Here is an 18,381-nt window from a genome sequence, read left to right as displayed (position 1 = left end):
CAATCCAGTTGGGAAACCCGGCGCTGGCTTTGGACCTCTGGGGAGCCGGAGGTGGCGCCTTTCCGGGCAGCCCGACTGCCTGGGACCGCGGAGTCAGGCCCGGGTTCTGGGAGTGCGCCTCCCGCGGGATGCGATCCGGGACTCTCGCTCCTTCTTTTCCTGCGGGACTCGAGAGCGCCTGGGGCTGCGCCCTGCCCCCAAGCCCAGGCGAGCCTGCGCTCAACTCCCGACCCAGCCTCGGGCTTGGGACGGCCCCGCGGCTCCCCCGACCCTGGGAAGAGCCTAGTTGGACCGAGAAGAGGGCGGGAGAGGGCTCTTAAAACAAATGTTGCGGGAGCCGGGTTTGGGGCCTGGTGGAGAGAGTGGGTTTCGGAAACCGACGCCGCTTGGTCAAGGTGTGTTTGGAGAGGGAAGGCAAGGGCGGCCCTCACCTGGAACTTGGAGTCGGGCAGGATCCCGACAGAATTTCGTTTTGGGGGAAGATGGGGAGGAGAGTTCTTTTGGGTTTTTTGCTCTTTTTGTTTTGTTCGTGAGGCAAGGCTTGCGGGATCAAACTAGGAGTGTGTCCGATTCCCTTTGGCCCTGGGGCTGGCTCAGGTGTGGAGGCCCGGCGGGCAGGAGCGCGGCCGTGGAGCCGCGCGTCCTGAGCCGCGCTTGCTTCTCCGCAGACCCGCCGCGCGCTGTGGCCCGGAATGGCCCTGCGGCCGCCAGGTGAAGCCGGACCTCCGGACAAGGTGTACTATCCGCCCGAGAGGCTCCAGAGCAGCCCCCAACACCTGGGCCCGTACTACACGCCTTTCCCACCCTATGGACCCTACGGGAGCAGCGCGACCGCCGCGGAGGAGGATTACCAACCTTTCCCTGTCCCTGCGGTGTCTGCTACCCAGACCATGGCCCCCTTGGCCTTCCGGACCGCGCCTCCCCTGCTGAGCCCGGGCCTGGCCCTGCAGAGGGAGCCACTCTACGATCTGCCCTGGCACGGCAAGCTGCCGCCGTGGTACCCATTTCCCCACTTCCCCAAGGAGCTGCAACACTTCGTGAACAGCAGCCGCGACTATACTGGGGCCCCCACGGAAGACTTGGCCCACATCGGTGGCCGAAGCGACAGTGGCCAGTGTTATGGACCTGACGTCCTCATGCCGCCCCCGCCGCCGCCCCCGCCGGCCCCGCCGCCCCCGCCGCCCCCGCCGCCCCCTGTGGGTGCTTCGCTGTTACCCGAGGGGCTGAGGACCTCCCAGCTGCTACCTTACTTCCCCAGCAAGGAGTCGGAGGATGAGTCCCCACGCCCGAACCAGGAGAGGAAGTCCGCTCAGCGGTACCACTTCACCCAGGAGGACCTGCACTTGGTTCTGTACGGGGCCATTCCCAGCCTGGAGCACACGGCGCGCCCGCCCCACGCCGCGTCGGGCCTCGTGGTCCCCGCAGACGGCTCCGGTAAAGGCGGTTCCCAGAGCCCCGGGGTGAGGGGTCGGGATGGTTGGGAATCGGATGGGGTGAGGGGCGGGAAGGGGCACCTCAGGGTGGATCTGAGTCCGGAAGGGGGACAGAGAGGGCTGCAGGGCAGGGAGCCTGGGGGAGGAGAGGGGTAATGGCCTCCTGAAAGGATTTGGTAATACTTTTAGTGGAAAATAAGAATTTCACCCTGCCTTTTTCAAGGGTCTGAGTGTCTTCCGCAGACTGTGGACCAAGACTCCCTTCAACTACCAGAAGGTAGGCAAAGAGCTCCTTGCTTGGATTTCTCCCCTCAGACGAATGCAATCAGTTTTCTCATCTGCTTCCCTTTTCGGGGTCTCCTAGGTCTCTGCCTCAGACAGATGCTGTTTGGTGAAGTCCCGCATTTTGGTGTCTTCTGCTGCAGCCTCGTTGCCAAAGGAGTCAGGTTTGGGCCCTTTCAGGGTAAAGTGGTCAATGCCAGCGAAGTCAAGACCTACGGGGACAATTCTCTGATGTGGGAGGTAAATATGTTTTTGGTCAGGATGGGACTGGAGGGGAAACACCTTGCCTGTGTCCCTCTGGGAGAGGGGACCAGGGCAGCAGTTTGCTGGTTGTGTTGCCTGTTTTGTGCTGTAAAGGGAGGGGAAGCCTCACCCTGTGACCTTGACTGATAGATAGCAGCTCTGCAGGAATCCTGAGTGTCTTCTGGTGCTCTAACTCATTTTAGTCTGAACATGAGCCAGGATGTGTACGTTTAAAGAACTCATACATTGTGCTGTGTATAGGTAAAAACAACAACAACAACAACAATTGCTTTAAATACAATAGAGTGATTCTGAGATGATGCTAAAAGAAATTTAAAAAAAATTAAGTTTTTTGTATCATTTGCCTATGAAGTTAGCTAAAAACGGAGACTCTTGACTGTGTATGGGGCCTGCCGGATAGACTGCAATTTGTCAGAATATATTAACTAACCACCTTGACCCTGAATTTCTACTTCCAATAATATAGTTCAGGGAAGTAAGCTGAAAATCTGACTATGTGGAAGATGTGAACCTCGGTGTTGTTTATAATAACAAAACATCCAGACAGTGGAAATTGCCAAGGGCAGAAAAATAATTAAAATATGGCTTCATTAATCAGCATGAAAACTAGGCTGGGATAAAATACAAAATGAATTGGTTGCCTTTAAGTGGTGGAATGGAACGTAACCTCCTTGTTTCCCTTACCTCTGGTTATGAAATTAATATGCACTCACTATAGAAATTTGGAAATCAAGAAAGTGATAACGTAAAAAATTTTTTAGCCCCAACTGATGTGGCTCAGTGGATTGATTGCCAGCCTGTAAACCAAAGGGTTGCTGGTTTGATTCCCAGTAAGGGCACCTGCCTGGGTTGCCAGCCAGGTTGCCAGTGGGGGGCATGTGAGAAGCAACCACATATTGATGTTTCTCTCCCTCTTTCTCCCTCCCTTCCCCTCTGTCTAAAAATAAATAAATAAATAAAACTTAAAAAATTTTTTTTAATGTCACATCACCTATAGAGATGTCCTTGAGCTAATATAAAATTATTTAGGCATAGTAATAAGATTCATAACAAATATATTTAATGGACTCACGTGTGAGATTGGATTATAAACTTTTAACATGTAAATTTATTTCATAGTTTAGGCCAAAAAAAGTAAATTCCGAACATCATTTCTTATTTCATGTAGATCTTTGAAGACGGTCGTTTGAGCCACTTTATAGATGGAAAAGGAGGCGCAGGGAACTGGATGTCCTATGTCAACTGCGCCCGTTTCCCTAAGGAGCAGAACCTGGTTGCTGTGCAATGTCAAGGGCAGATATTTTATGAGAGCTGCAAGGAGATCTACCAGAACCAAGAGCTCCTTGTGTGGTATGGAGACTGCTATGAAAAGTTTTTGGACATTCCCGTGAGCCTTCAGGAGACCGAGCCCGGGAAGCAGGCGCAGGCGTCTCGAACCTCTGAAGGTGAGTGCGCAGCTTTGCCTTGCCCAGTGAGGAGCTCCTCGTGGAAGCACCGGGCCCTTTTCCAAACTGGAGCACCTTCCCGCAGTTTCTCAGCTGCCTGTGGAGCTCCGCCCTCCCGAAGGCTTAATGCAGGAGACTAAACTGAGAGTGTCTCTAACCAGGAGGGCATTACCCAGCTGGAGGAAAAGGCCCTCTGTCTTTCCACAGCTGCTGAAGCTGCTTCTATTCACAAGGATCCCTTTTCTTGTACCCCTTCTCCCCCCACCCAGAGATCGCAATAAAAGCGAACTAAACAATAAAAGCGAACTAAACGGAGGCAACCTCCGCCTTAGGTGAGCCAGGTTCCGATTCCTCTCTGCTCAGGCTAACGCTGCCCATGGAGTCACGGCTCCAGAGCAGTGTTTTTCGGGTGATGGGTTGCAGTGTCTTGATTGGGTGAGAAATCAACTTAGTGGTGATTTGCATTGAAGAGAAAGAGAAAATAAGAATAAATTAGGGTAGAATATACTGATGTGAATCTCACTAAAGCAAGAGCAAGCATCGTGAAATTTTGTTTCAAATGAATGTGTGTGTGTGTGTGTGTGTGTGTGTGTGTGTGTGTGTGCGCGCGCGCGCTGGGTCTCAAATAGAAAATGTATTTTTTACTGTGGGTCTCAGTCAAGTTTGACAGGTGTTGAGCTAGACTCACTCACATTTTCCTGTGGCTTTGATTGAATACCTGGGCAATCTTGGGAAGGTGCAGGGGCTCGTTCCAGCCTGGGACCTGAGATTCCGCGTGTCTATCAAGCTTCCAGAGGATGCGGGTACTGCTGGTCCCTGGACCACATTTTAGTAGCAAGGAGCTAAAAGACCACCAACCCACTCTCTGGGAGTGCGCTTCTGGAATTTACATTTTTAAAAATCTCCTGGAGTGATTTTCATTACACAGGAGCTTGGGAACCACTGGTCTTGTTTGCAAGTGGGACAAGTGCAAGTGACTGTAACGTGTATAATCAGGTAGAAGGACACCTGATGTTATAATAAATGGAGCTAGTAGCAGGTAAAAGAAAAAGTGAATTGCATTCATCACCCACTGCAGTGATTGTCCACATGCATGTCTCCATGCTAGACTGAGTCCTTCAGGGCAGGAAATAACCCTAAACCTACATATCCCCTGCTCCTGGATCCCAGTGTGGATTGAATGGAGGAGGAGGACACTTAGGACTCAACCGGGAAAAGCTGCTTAGGGGTAAAATGAAATGCGGGTGCGTTAGGCAGGGAGAGAGAAGACAGCCCAGGCTGGGGGATGGTGAGGCCAAAGGCAACAACGCAGTCACAAGGGATTAGGAGGTAAAAAAAAAAAAAAAATGAGAGAGAGGTATCTTTCTAAGAATTCAAATAATGAGGGCCTGTCAGGACCGTTTTGCTGAACTATCTCCCCACTACCCCAGCACGAGGGTGGGGGCGAGATGGTGGGACTCAACCGGGGCTCTGAGTTGTCACATCCTTAGCACCGAGCCAAGCATGGCTTTTTGGTCACTTCCCAAAAAATCTTTCTACTGCTTTTAAAATAAAAGTTAAAAATAGATAATGAGACAAATACATGCTTAATTACTGGCCGAACTTGTTAATCCTTTCTAAAAAATTCTTTACCACGATGTAGGCAGCTGTTAAAGTGTTCATAACCTTTGATGTCTCAGTAATACTCTTCTGGAAATTTATCTTCAGGAAATAGTCCCAAAGGATTTTTTTATCCACAAGGGTCTTTGCTACAGCATCATCCATATTAGTGGAAAAGCACAATCTCAGTGCTCAATAGTTAAATAACTAAGTAAATGAAGACTTATGGATGTGGAATAATATGCAAATAGCAGAGACCCCAAGCGCATACGCAACAGGGATGAGGGCTTACGTGAATGGTGAGAGGGGGGAGGAGCATCATCAGTTTACCTGTGCTCCAATCAGGAAGGAAATTATCCAATGCTGACAGCACTGTTAAGGTAAAGTATGTTTTAGACAACGTGTGGGAGAGAACTTGTAAAGGATTTGATTTGTTGGGAGGAATAAGGGATGGATTCATTTGTTTTCTGTTAGGAATGTTCTTGGATAGGATAAAAAGGAAAGAAAAATAAAAATTCTTCTGTCCTCTCACAAAGAACCTTTTCTCAAAGGCTCTCCGCAAGGGTTGGTGAGACCCTTCCCCTTAAGGCCCTGGGTGGGAGGGAAGGGCCTGGACCCTATGTGGGCGGGTTATTTGAGTATGCAGCCTGCCCAGTGTGTGTTTTGGGGGCTGGAGGTGTGGAATGTGACAACAACTCTTAATCCTTACAAAACTCAGCCTGAACTGGGGTGGGACAAGAAGCATCAGTTTGGGATTGAGGAACCCGTGGATCAAAGAGCATTGATTGAGCTGGGGTGAGGGGAAGGAGGAAAGGGGGGGGCAGGATAAAAATAGGTTAAGGTAAATTTCTAGGACCCATATTTTGAATGTTCGTGTGTTCTAGTTCTTTGATTTGTAAAAATCCCTGGCCCCATCTTTTAGACCCCTTTTTCCCATCCCAGGAAGTAGAAAGGCCAGGTATTTCTGACCAAGGAAAATTCTAGGTCTGAGCAAAAACCAGTCCAACCTGGGGATTTGGAGAATATTAGCACCTCAATGAAAGTGGTAGACAGGGGCGGGTATAAGGGGATGAGATGGATTATCCTGGGGTTGGTGGCTGCCTTCCTGGTTATTTACTTAAGGGTTTATTTCCTTAGCCAGTGTTAAATGTGCCAGGGACATAGTTGTTAACTAACAAAGCCCCTGATGGATAGCTTCCCTGCTGTCCTGATGCTAAAAAGATTTCCATCTCCAGATTCTTGCATATACTCACTCCTGGCTCCTTTCTCCCTCCCGGGGACCAGGCAATGAGGTCTAGGTGATGCGTGAGCCCTCAAAGCCGCTTATCCTCTGGAATCCAGAGTGTCCTCCACAGAGACTATTTTGTAGGTGGCCCCAGCCTCTACCCTCCCCCACAACGTGTAGGTAAACTGGGCCTGGCAGCTTTTCTGTTCAAGTTGGCAGCACCCTCTCTAACCTCTCCCCATCCACCCCCCTCCTCTACTGGTGAAAAACGATTCACCTTTCTTCATCTTATTTATCACTCACTAGTAGTATCGCTTGTGGTAACGACTCATTAAAGTTCGAATAAATTAACCATAACGATAACCTTATGTATTAAGGAAAGCAAGATACTGTCATCCTTACTTTGTATGTGAAGATTTTAGCTCTGGAACCTTTCCCAAAATTCAGAGAAGTAACCTATAAGCTAAGAGGGTGCCTGAGACTTTGTAAGTGGGGTCAAGTGGAACAACACTTGGGAAGTCTGTGGCGTGAGCTCTGGGTGTCCATCGTTGTCCTGAGTGAGCTGTTTTTGAACTTGTAGCTCAGGCTGATCTGAAAGGGGCAGAGCAGGCAAGTTTTGGTTATTGACCTTGTAACAAGTGCCAGTCAGGATGTGTGAGATTGATGCGAGCCATTTATGGACCAAATGATAAATTAGTACTCTGTCATGAAGGGAAGTGATGCTAATTAAAACAAAATTCGCTATGAGTTGGATGTTGTCAAAGATTGGTGTTGGGCACGTGAGGATTTATTATTTGACTTCAGCGTATTTTTAAACTTTCCTATAAGGGAACGTTTTTTAAAACTGCCTTGAAAGAAGTAAGAATGAGGTAAGGTAGCTGACAAAGCCACCGCTCTTGTCCCCGTGTTTGACAGAGTCTACAGAAGGTTACAGATGTGACCGATGTGGAAAGGTGTTTACCTACAAATACTACAGGGATAAACATCTCAAGTACACCCCCTGTGTGGACAAGGGTGACAGGAAGTTCCCCTGCTCTCTCTGCAAGCGGTCCTTCGAGAAGCGGGACCGGCTCCGCATCCACATCCTCCACGTCCACGAGAAGCACCGGCCTCACAAGGTGAGAACTTGGTTGTGGGGGCAAACGGCCCCGCCCACCACTCAGCCCAAAACCCCAACACACTGAGGGCCTCCTCCGTGTGACTGGGTGACAGGGTGACCCTCCTGGGTGCGGTGCCTGCTGTCACAGAGAGAGGCACAGAGGAGTGGTCACTATGTTTTCTTTCACCTGGTGACCCTTTAAAATTTTTACTGCTGATTTCAATTTTTTAGCATGAAAATATAGTGCGTGCTTGCAAAATACAATATGGAGGGGGAAAAACAAAACAAAAGCCATCTGATACGCTATGGCCCAATGTTAGGACATTTTAGGTATAATTTTTCAAGGTGTGTGTATTTGTAACATACATAGGTCATAGTGAATATGGTGAGGCTAACTTTCTGACTTAGGATTGCATCACAAGCTAACTTGTAAACACATGATGGCTGCACCTGTACATCCGATGGTTGAGCCTTGATTTATGTGCAAGTCACTCCAAGATTGCTGCAGTGAACAATATGTTTTTAAAGATTTTAGTTATTTGTTTTTAGGTAGAGGGGAAGGGAAGGAGAAAGAGGGAGAGAAACATCAACATGTGGTTGCTGTCATGTGCCCCCAGCTGGGGACCTGGTCCACAACCCGGGCATGTGCCCTGACTGGGAATCGAACCAGCGACCCTTTGTTCTGCAGACCCACGCTCGATGCACTGGGCTACACCAGCCAGGGCTGAACAATATTTTATAGAAAATAACTATTATTTCTGGCCCTGGCCACGTAGCCAACTCCATTGGTTCTACCATCCTTACACCATACACGCCAAGGCTGCAGTTCCGCCCCTAGTCAGGGCATGCACAAGAAGCAATCAATGCATAAATAAGTGAATCAACAAACTGATATTTCCCTCTCTCTCTCTCCAATCAACAAACCAATAAAAATTTTAAGAAATAATTATTACTTCTGTTGTTCATCTCTGATTATTTCTGTAGAGTAGATTGCTAGAAGTGGAAGACTGGGGTCAAAGAGCGTGTAGAATTTCAAGGCACTCGAGTTAAGGAGCTAAAGTGTCTTCCAGGGAAAGTGTCCGTGTGAATTCCAGCCAAGGGGGACTTGCAGCAAGCTGAGCGGCCCCAGTCTCCTGCAGTCGCTTCATCCTGTTTCTGTTGTCGTTCTGATCCGTGAAAATCGGGATCTTGCACAAATTTGTATTTTTATTAATGAGGTCTTTAATGAACTTTTAAATTTTAAAATCTTTTATTGACAGTTTGTATTTGTCCGGTGGTTTGTCTGTTTCTGTCCTTGAAAGTATGTATATCTGCTACATGTTTTTGTACTGTTTTACAAGCCAGGTTTCATTAATTTTAGGATTTGGGGTTTGGACATGTTTATATTCTGAAATTCGACATGTGATGGCCCCGCATGGTTTTAGCTGTGGCCACTGCCTATTTTAGGTTCAGTAATGTCCATCGGTCAGCATAGAAACCCGCCGCGGGTCTCACAGCTGATGGGGAATGGCACTGAGGACATTCGCCATGTTTGCCTCACCCACACCACAGGGTGTTTGTTAGGAAAGCAGAAACTACAGGACTGTGTTGGTTTTGGTTTTACTAAAGTTGAGTTCAGGAAAAGGTTATCAAAGTTATGTCAATAAATTTCTCCTAGGATAAAAAATCTCTACTAGCATGTGGGACGTGTCGTTTGCCTGAACACTGACAGCAGTGGCCCCGTGCTGGGGTTTGAGCAGGGGAGCTATAGGTGGGCACTGCCCCCTTTGGGGGCTGTCAGCCTAGAGACGGATGGAAGGTGAGAATGATAAGGAATAATTGGAAGCTGGTAAGAAAGCGAAGACTTGCCCTGGCTGGCGTAGCTCAGTGGATTGAGCGCGGGCTGCGAACCAAAGCATCGCAGGTTCGATTCCCAGTCAGGGCACATGCCTGGGTTACGGGGCACAGCCCCCAGCAACCGCACATTGATGTTTCTCTCTCTCTCTCTTTCTCCCTCCCTTCCCTCTCTAAAAATAAATAAATAAAATCTGAAAAAAAAAGAAAGCGAAGACTTGACCTTCATAAGAGGAGTTGTTTTTTCCGAGAGACGGAAGAAATAATTTTAAACTGGCAATCAAAGGCTGAGTGAGTCCTGTCATACTCAGTGTTCCCAGGGCTGCTTTACTTACCTTTTCACAAGCTCTAACTGCCACTTATCGTGACTCTAAATGCCACTTAACACGGGGTTTCCCGTCTCTGGCTGAGAATGCCGTCCGGAGCTCAGGGGCTGTGTGTGGTCCATGACGCTTTGCCCTTGTGTTTACGATTTTCCGGGTATTTGTTCTGATTTTACTGTGCAACATTTTTATTCTCTTGTAGTTTTCCTTATTTTACATACTTTAGATTGAGTAGTATTTAACTTTTACCATGAGAAAATACATTTTTAATTTCCACAGAAGCCCAAAAGATAACATTTAAGTTGAACAGAAGAAAAAGAGCAAGTGAAATACACATGTAGAACTTCAGATAAATGATTTTTAACAAAAATTTCAGAAGCAGCTGGGTGTACAACCAGCAATGAAAACCCTGGGTTACCATCCTACTTCCAGCCTTTAAACCTGAATGTACTCACTTCCTTTCAGATGAGTCTAGTCCAGCAAAATTGATGTAGAACACAGAATAAAAATGTCAGGAGAGCCCTGTACTCTGTAGCAACAACCACCCACAGTTCACACATAAATTCAGAATATTGGTTCTATCCAGCCTTCTGAAATACCTGACCCATGGAGAGACGGCTTCGGTTTTTTTTGTTGTTGTTGTTGGGGTTTTTTTTGTTTGTTTTGTTTTGTTTTTTCAGAAAACATTATTTCACATACTCCATAAATTGCTCAAATTTAGCAAGACTTTAACTTATTTTATCTTTGACTCCCTTGTAAACTTTGTTTTTGCTAGGATTTGTAACTGCAAGAAATTCAGTTATTTAATTTACTGATTTTTAGAGAGAGAAAGAGAAACATCTGCCCGCTGTTCCACTTGTTCCGCACTCACTGCGCCCCCTCCTGTGTGCGCCCTGTCTGGGGAGCAAACCCGCAGCCATGGCCTGTCAGCCGATGCTCTAAGCAACAGCTGCCTGGCCAGGGTGAAATTTCATTTCTTAATTGTGTAACTTATCTGGGGACATTTACATTCTTCCTAAAGCTTATTCTGGATTGAGCCAGTGATTTCTGGGTTTGTGAACTATCATTTGGGCTGTTTGTTATTGGTTTTTTTCTTAATCTGAATAAGTTCTACTGATGGTTACATTCTACACTTCCTCTTTCTTGATTTCTTTTTTTGTATTTACTGGGGCATATCTTCAAGTAATTGCATTTAGGCTACCTAGTGAAAGGTTTTCTGAATCCTACTCTATCTGAGGATATTTTACTCTAATATCTCTCACAATTTGGCTGGATACAGAATTCTAGGTAGAAATGATTTTTCCCTCAGAATATTCAAGGCATCATTCCATTTTCTTCTGTCATTTGATGCCAATCTGGCTCTTGTTTCTTCATACATCACCAGTTTTCTTCTTTTTTTATTTTAAAGATTTTGTTTATTCATTTTTAGAGAGAAGGGAAAGGAGGGAGAAAGAGAGGGAGAGAAACATCCATGTGTGGTTGCCTCTTGCATACCCCCCACCAGGGACCTGGCCCGCAACTCAGGCAAGTGCCCTGACTGGGAATCGAACTGGAGACCCTTTAGTTCACAGGCTGGCACTCAAGGCACTGAGCCACACCAGCCAGGGCCCAGTTTTCTTCTTTGTAGAAATTGTTCTTTATCTTTCGAGCTCTGAAATTTTAACAGAATGTGTCAGATTGGATGCATTTTTTTCTTCCCCTTGCTTTGTGTGCAGTGATGTACAAAAGAGTACTCTTTCCATCTGAGTCACAAATCCTAAGCACAAAAGGAAAGAACAGTTTCTTTTTCTTATTGCTTCCTTTTTATAATTAATCTGTTCTTTTTGCAATATTATCTCAAACATCTTTTTTTTACTCTAGCAACAATCATATACACTCATCATTAAAATTTCAAGCACTACAGAAAAATTATGGAAGACCCACCCAAAATCCCACAATCTAAAACTACTCACTCTCCCCTCTGTTCATAAGTATACGGGGCAGGCAAGGCAGGACCTGGAAGCAGAGTAGTTTCCTCCACCTGGTCCGGAGCTCCTGAGAAGATTAGGCGGGAGTCAGCAGGGTCAAGAGCACAGAGAAGTTATATGAACTGTTCACAGCAGGTGGCTGTACCACATGCTCCCTCTGGACCCCCAAAATCCTACTCTTGTTTTGTGGGCACAACATATCACAGGTCATCTTGCCACCTATGTTGCCATTTTGCTCTACATCAGTGATTTTCCACCAGGGTGCTACAAGAATTTTTAAAACATACAATATCCGACTATTAAGTCAGGGACACTGACCTCTTTTCTCTTAAATTGTCAAATTAAAAAATGACAACTGCCAATACAACAATAACTGTTAGCCCTGGCTGGCGTAGCTCAGTGGATTGAGCGCGGGCTGGGAACCAAAGTGTCCCAGGTTCGATTCCCAGCAAGGGTACATTCCTGGGTTGCAGGCCATAACCCCCAGCAACCACACATTGATCTCTCTCTCTCTCTCCCTCTCTCTCTTTCTCTCTCCCACTCCCTCCTTTCCCTCCCTAAAAATAAATAAATAAAATATTAAAAAAAAAAACAAAAAACAATAACTGTTTAGCATGAATAAATCAAAATTATACCTTTTTTGTCATATTGGCAAAAGGTATATTTTTTTGGTGTGCTGCAGATTTTTAGTAATTTATGTGTGCCCTGTGGTACAAAAGGGTGAGAATTGCTGGTCTACATATTCACCATCCCCAACTCTGTTTTTAGCTCCTTATCTCTAGCAGAGTATCCAGCACATAGTAGGTACTTCATAAATAATTGTTGAGCCCTACCTGGCGTGGCTCAGTGGATTGAGCACTAGCCTACAAATGGAAAGGTTGCCTTTGTTGGGTCCCTGGCAAGCAAGGCACATGCCTGGGTTGGGGGCCAGGTCCCCAACTGGGAGAGTATGACAGGCAACAGACTGATGTTACTCTCCTCCTTCTCCTTCCCTTCCTATCTCTAAAAAATAAGTAGAAATCTTTACAAGAAAAATGTGTATTGAATTAACTGTGTAGTGCTTACCTTGTAAGACAAGCAGAGATGTATTTTGCCCATGAGGAAAATCAGGAGACAGATTCCAACTTTAACTGACTAGTGCTGGCCATGCAGCTACTTATGGGCAGAACAGGACTAATTCAGGCCTCTATTAAACACCACGACCCTATTTAATTCCCACATTTTTACCTCTGAGGCAACTGACAACACAAAGATGTTAGATAACATTAGCACCGGGCAGGCCCTGGACCAGAACCCACACTGCTGGATTCTCCAGTGCAGTCCCAGTGGGTCTGGCTACTACCAATTAGCCTCGGCCTGCTTGATCCTCTGCTTACAGATACATAATTAATACAATAGTTAACATCGCAGGGAAATTAACTTGTTAGAGGAAGATGTGATTGCAAGTCTATGCTTTCTCTTTTGCCTTAGTGTTCTACATGTGGGAAATGTTTCTCTCAGTCTTCCAGCCTGAATAAGCACATGAGAGTCCACTCTGGAGACAGACCCTACCAGTGTGTGTATTGTACGAAGGTAAGTGGAACCTCCTAGCAGGGGTGTCCAACCCATGGCCCAGGACGGCTATGAATGTGGCCCAACACAGAATCATAAATTTACTTAAACCCTTTTTCTTGTTCATCAGTTTTCACTGGTGTTTGTGTATTCAATGTGCAGCCTGAGACAACTCGTTTTCTTCCAGTGTGGCCCAGAGACACCAAAAGTTTGGACGCCCTGAATCTGCCTTGAGCTCTGTTTTGGTGGCCAGGGACAGAAACCTGAAGCATCAAGCCTGGCTTATAACGAGTTTTTACTATCAAGTCAATCCCCATTTCCACCCCCAAATATGTTCACATTTGCTTATGATGGTCAGGTACAACCACCTGTTGCCAAATCGGCATGTCGGGCGGGGTGATGAAATGACACAGTGGACTCCCACTACGTAAGATGGTGGACAATGACCGTGCCTGGGTATCGTCAACAAAGGTCAGAGCATAGTATTGCTATGAATGAAGGGAAAAGGAAAGGGGAAAGCAGAGATACATAAGAAGATACAAAAGAAGAGATACATAAAAACGGAAAAGTACCTGGGGATCTAAAATGTTGCAGCTACTCTGCAAAACAATTGGACTTTTTTTTTTTTTTTTTAGCTAGCCTTGTAAGTCCCACACAACCCAGCAACCCAGGTGTCCTTCGCAGGGTAAGTGGTGGGAAAGGTGGGCCCACACACCACGGAACATCACTCAGCAATAAATGGGAATGAACTGCATACACAGCCTGGGCAGCTCGTCAGGGAATTATGCTAAGTGAGAAAAACCACATACTATATGATACCGTGTACCTAACATTCTGAAATGATAAAATTATAGAAATGGAGGACAGGTTAGTGGTTGCCACGGCTTAAGAAAAAAAATGGGAGAGGGCCCTGGCCCGTGTGTCTCGGTTGGTTGGAGCATCCTGTATCCGAAGGGCTGTGGGTTCAGTTCCTGGTCGGGGCACAAACCTAGGTGTTGGGTTCAGTCCCAGGGCTGGGAGCATATGGGAGATGACCAATCTCTGCTTCTGTTTCATGCTGATGTTTCTCTCCCTCTCCCTAAAAGCAATGAAAAAAAAAAGTCCTTAGGTAAGTATTAAAAATTAAAAAATTTTTAAAATGGGAGTATAAGGGACTAGGTTTTTCCATTAAACGGCAACATGAAGGATATTTATGATGAAGATTTGCTGTATCTTAACTCTATCAACATCAATATCCCAGTGGTGTATTACAGTTCGTAAGGTGTAACCCTTGGGAAATTGGGAAAAGGGTACACAGAAGCGAAGACATTGGCCGGTATTAGCTACATTGTGTGTAATGCAGTTTAGCTTGGAGTGTGGTCCTAGGACCCTCTACATCAGAATTACTTATTTAAATGCATTCCTTATTACCCCAAAGAGTGTACTTACTGGGTACATTCTCTGGGCTTAAGCTATCAATCTGTATTTTTAACCAGACCACAGGTGATTTTAGACACTAAAAAGCCACTGTTCTAGTAGCCTGGGTTACTCAAAACTAGCCAGAATGACACATCCATCATGTCCTTTTATGAAAAGGCTACTCTTGTTGACTTGGCATACTCTAGAGCATTCATACTCAAGGTTCCTCTGCTGGAAAACTGTGGGGTGACATATGCATCAGTAATAATGAAAGTAAACCCTTTGTTTCTTTGGTCTTCTGGTTGATGGAAGTTTGCTTTTCTGCTTTCTGTTCTCGGCAGAAGTTCACTGCCTCCAGCATACTTCGCACACACATCAGGCAGCACTCCGGGGAGAAACCCTTCAAATGCAAACACTGTGGCAAGTCGTTTGCATCGCACGCTGCCCATGACAGCCATGTCCGCCGTTCACACAAGGAGGACCAGGGTTCCTCCTGTAGCATCTGTGGGAAAACCTTCCCAGATCAAGAAGCCTTCTGCTCCCACATGAAGTTTCATGAAGACGGCTAGCCCTCAGTTTGGGGATGTTGTGAAAACTAAGAACTTGGATTCTGTCTTTATTTTTCTTGTTTATTTGTGTGTTGTGTGAACAGATGATAATTCCATTGAGATACACTGAAAAATGGAACTGACTATGAGTTAATCTCTCCTCTCTATGTGATTCATTTTAAACCCTTAGTTCCCAGCCCTCTTCCCTGTCACGTGGCAAATGTCTGTTAATAATTCGGTTAGCCCCACACAGGATTACTCAGAGGTCACAGAAGTTACTCATTCACTCCACCATCTGTGGCCTCTACCAATTGGGAAAGAAAAATTATTACCCAACAAAGAGGCTAAAATAATTTCAATATACTAAAAAACAAATGTATTTATGTTGCTCTAGTTTTAAGCCTGGTTTCATGCCTGATGAATGGACAAATAAAATGTTTTAGATTTTTTTAAATTAGCGGGTTCATGATAGTATATAGAGTGTAAAAACAAAGAAACTCAGTTTTTAAAATGTGCCATATAAGTTATGACAAGGCTGATGTCGGGGTGTGAGGAGTAATCTCTTCTATGTTCAGGGGGATGGGAGACTCATCTCGTGGGTGATAATGGCCAACATTTATGGAGTGTTGACCCTGAGTTCAGCACTATACAAATGAGGAGATCGAGGCCCAGAATAAGGAACTGGTGCCTCCGAGGGACAAAGCCAGGGCCACCGGCCTCCACGGCCCAGCCTCCTACCTCACCAGTATGCTCAATTCATGATTCCTGCTAAGGAAGTAGAAATAGCGCTTTTCTACTAATGATCCCATTCTGCCCTATATTAAGGAAAGTAACAACAAACTTAGATATTTACACAGAAGACCAGCATGAGCAGAATAGAAGTGCTTTGTAGGCTACCTAGCTACTAGATCACATGTTCTATTGACGACCAAGGATTTTTCTACACCCTTTATCCACGGTCCGCATCTCAAAATGGAGCAAATTCATTATGGAACAGATGCTCCTTCCAGAGGGAGGCTCCCAGCTGTGGCCCAGTCCTTTGAGACAGAGGGAGTGCTGGAGTGCACGTGGAAAAGCAGTGACAGATCTTCCTCTAGGGAATGCTTAGCTGCGGTGACGGGGTCTGAGCCATTTATCCTAATGGGAATGTGCCCTGTTGTGTTAGGGCTGTTTTAGTTCATGTTAATTAAGTCAGAACTATGGTCAGGGAAAGAATTGGGGCTCATCTTGTAATTAGGCAGACTTTCCTTTGACTGCTAGTTCAAAATGTATTTCTTACTGTTTATGGGTTTGAACATTGTTTTAAAAATCAAACAGTAAAGCAAGACATCAGAATCTGGTGTGATGCCAATTTTTTCACTAGATGAATAACTCAAATGAACCACTTTGTGTTTTGAACCATAATAGTAGCAAAGAAGGTAATATTTCTGTTTTCTAAAGGCACTCTAAAATGCATGCATGCAAAATAATACTCTGTGGATTGGGCAAGCCCACACTAACTGGAAACTATAGACAGTTGAAGAAGCTTTGGTCATATTGATCTGATTACATATATCAAATTTTGGTTTGGAAAATACAATCAATTCATGGCATCTTTCTTCAGTGATTACCTTAAGCTCTCTTTGTTTAAAATGTGTATTTTGCCTATTTCTAAACATAATTTGGGTCAACTTATAATAATAATACAAAATAGAATAAGACAAAGTAGGAGACACATTGCCACATAGAAAATAGAATGAGTTAATACAATTGTGCTGGCTGAAGACTGTTGGGACATAACAAATAGGATACAGATTTCAGAGTTGGACAAACTTTGTCCACCATGTCCACGCTGTGGGATGTCAGGCACCTCATTTAATTGCTGAGGTTTAACATCCTCATTCATAAAATAGTTATTTCGTTGTAGGGTGTTGTGAGAATTAAATACAGTGAAATGACTTGTATTCTTCATGATACTTAACAAATGTATTTCCTTTCTCTTAACCAGCCAAAGCAAAAGGGAGACAGAATTATGCACCTTTTATTGTTACATGTGCTTTCCTTCAGTGGTTCTCCAGAGTGGCGTTTCTGGACTAGCAGCACAGCGTCGTCACCTGGGAACTTGTTACAAAGGCCCAACTGAGCATCCACTGAATCAGAAATTGTGGGCGTGGGGCTCAGCAATCCGTATTTAAGTTTGAAAACCATCTCTTTATTTGATTTATCCTCCTGGTCCCCGGAGAGCAATGGGTAAAACTGAGTAGCTAAGGCGACTTAGCAGAATCACGAAGCTGTTCAGTTGGGAGGAACCAGTAGAATGCAGATTCTCGATAGTGCTCCTTTGGGGACTAACTGGTACCAGCAGGACTCAGACATCATTTTCCTGTTGGAACTGTGGAACAGCTACTAGCCTGGCCAATCGAATTTAAGGACCACCTCTCAGTGAGTGAGTGTCTCTGCTCATCTTCCTTTTCCCTCCTTGAGTCTCTGTCTGGTGATATATCACCTGTTCATTCATTAGACTAGAAAATATATACAAGAAGGAACATCTGAACCCTGGAAAAATAGCCAGGCTCAGAGTGGCACCCATGATGTTGATGAAGCTCTTAATGGACCCTTAGGGTGTCCAAGGGAAGTTGGAATGAACAAAGCTATCAAAGTAGACAGACACTTGGGTCCCCCATGGGGCCAGCAGTCAGCTCAGCATCGTGGCCATAAAGTCATTGCTCACTTTGTCACCACAGGGCAGGCAGGTTGGGGTTGCAAGGAATTGCCGTTCACAATATGATTAAGTCTCAAATACTGTCCCTGACTGTCTATCATTGCTGGGTCTGAATTTGACATGACAGGTTGTACACGTTGGTCATGGAGGGCTTGAGTGCTTTCAGCAAACCCTGTGATGTCCTAGGGGCCACAATTGCACTGAATTATTTTTTTATGGACCCGACCCACATTTCAGGAGAACAAATTTATACAGTGAGTTCTTTCAACAGAAATATTTAACTAGAATATGTCAAAACACTTTTGTTGACATGTCAAAAATAGAAGAATCAAATTTTTAAAAGACAAATAGTGTTAAGAGTAATATAAAATAGAAAGTTACTCCACATTGATCATCTTTTCATAAAATATGGGGATCTCAGAAAACAATTTTCTACATTGTTGTAAGAGGTATTTTTCAGCTTCCATTTATTGTTGCAAAGAATTTTCATTGCTTTGTTGGCTTAAAGTAACCAGTAAAACTAAAATATTTTGAAGTGAGATAGCCAGCCATAATTACAGCTAAGGAAGACAATGTTTAAGGAGAAGATTATGGTCTTATTTGTATATATAGTCTCAGGATAAAATATTCTCACTGTCTTTCATCTGACATTTTCTCAGGATTTTTGTAATCATATATAAAAAGGTGGGATAAATTGTGTGGGGGGGGTTTGT

At 45.1% G+C, this 18,381-nt stretch overlaps 1 protein-coding gene across 1 annotated transcript; it reads left to right on the top strand.

The window, feature by feature from the left end:
* The first annotated feature begins 692 nt into the window (after positions 1 to 692).
* PRDM14 (PR/SET domain 14) lies at positions 693 to 14,988 on the top strand. The gene is made up of 7 exons (XM_045861371.1): positions 693 to 1,434; positions 1,657 to 1,710; positions 1,798 to 1,955; positions 3,148 to 3,424; positions 7,164 to 7,366; positions 12,941 to 13,042; positions 14,761 to 14,988. The coding sequence occupies exons 1-7, from the start codon at positions 693 to 695 to the stop codon at positions 14,986 to 14,988; spliced, it is 1,764 nt and encodes a 587-aa protein (XP_045717327.1).
* Positions 14,989 to 18,381: the final 3,393 nt, after the last annotated feature.

This window comes from Phyllostomus hastatus, unplaced genomic scaffold (assembly GCF_019186645.2).
Source record: "Phyllostomus hastatus isolate PE091 unplaced genomic scaffold, TTU_PhHast_1.1 phas_scaffold_21, whole genome shotgun sequence".
NCBI lineage: Eukaryota > Metazoa > Chordata > Mammalia > Chiroptera > Phyllostomidae > Phyllostomus > Phyllostomus hastatus.
This window is presented reverse-complemented; position numbering and strand designations above follow the sequence as displayed.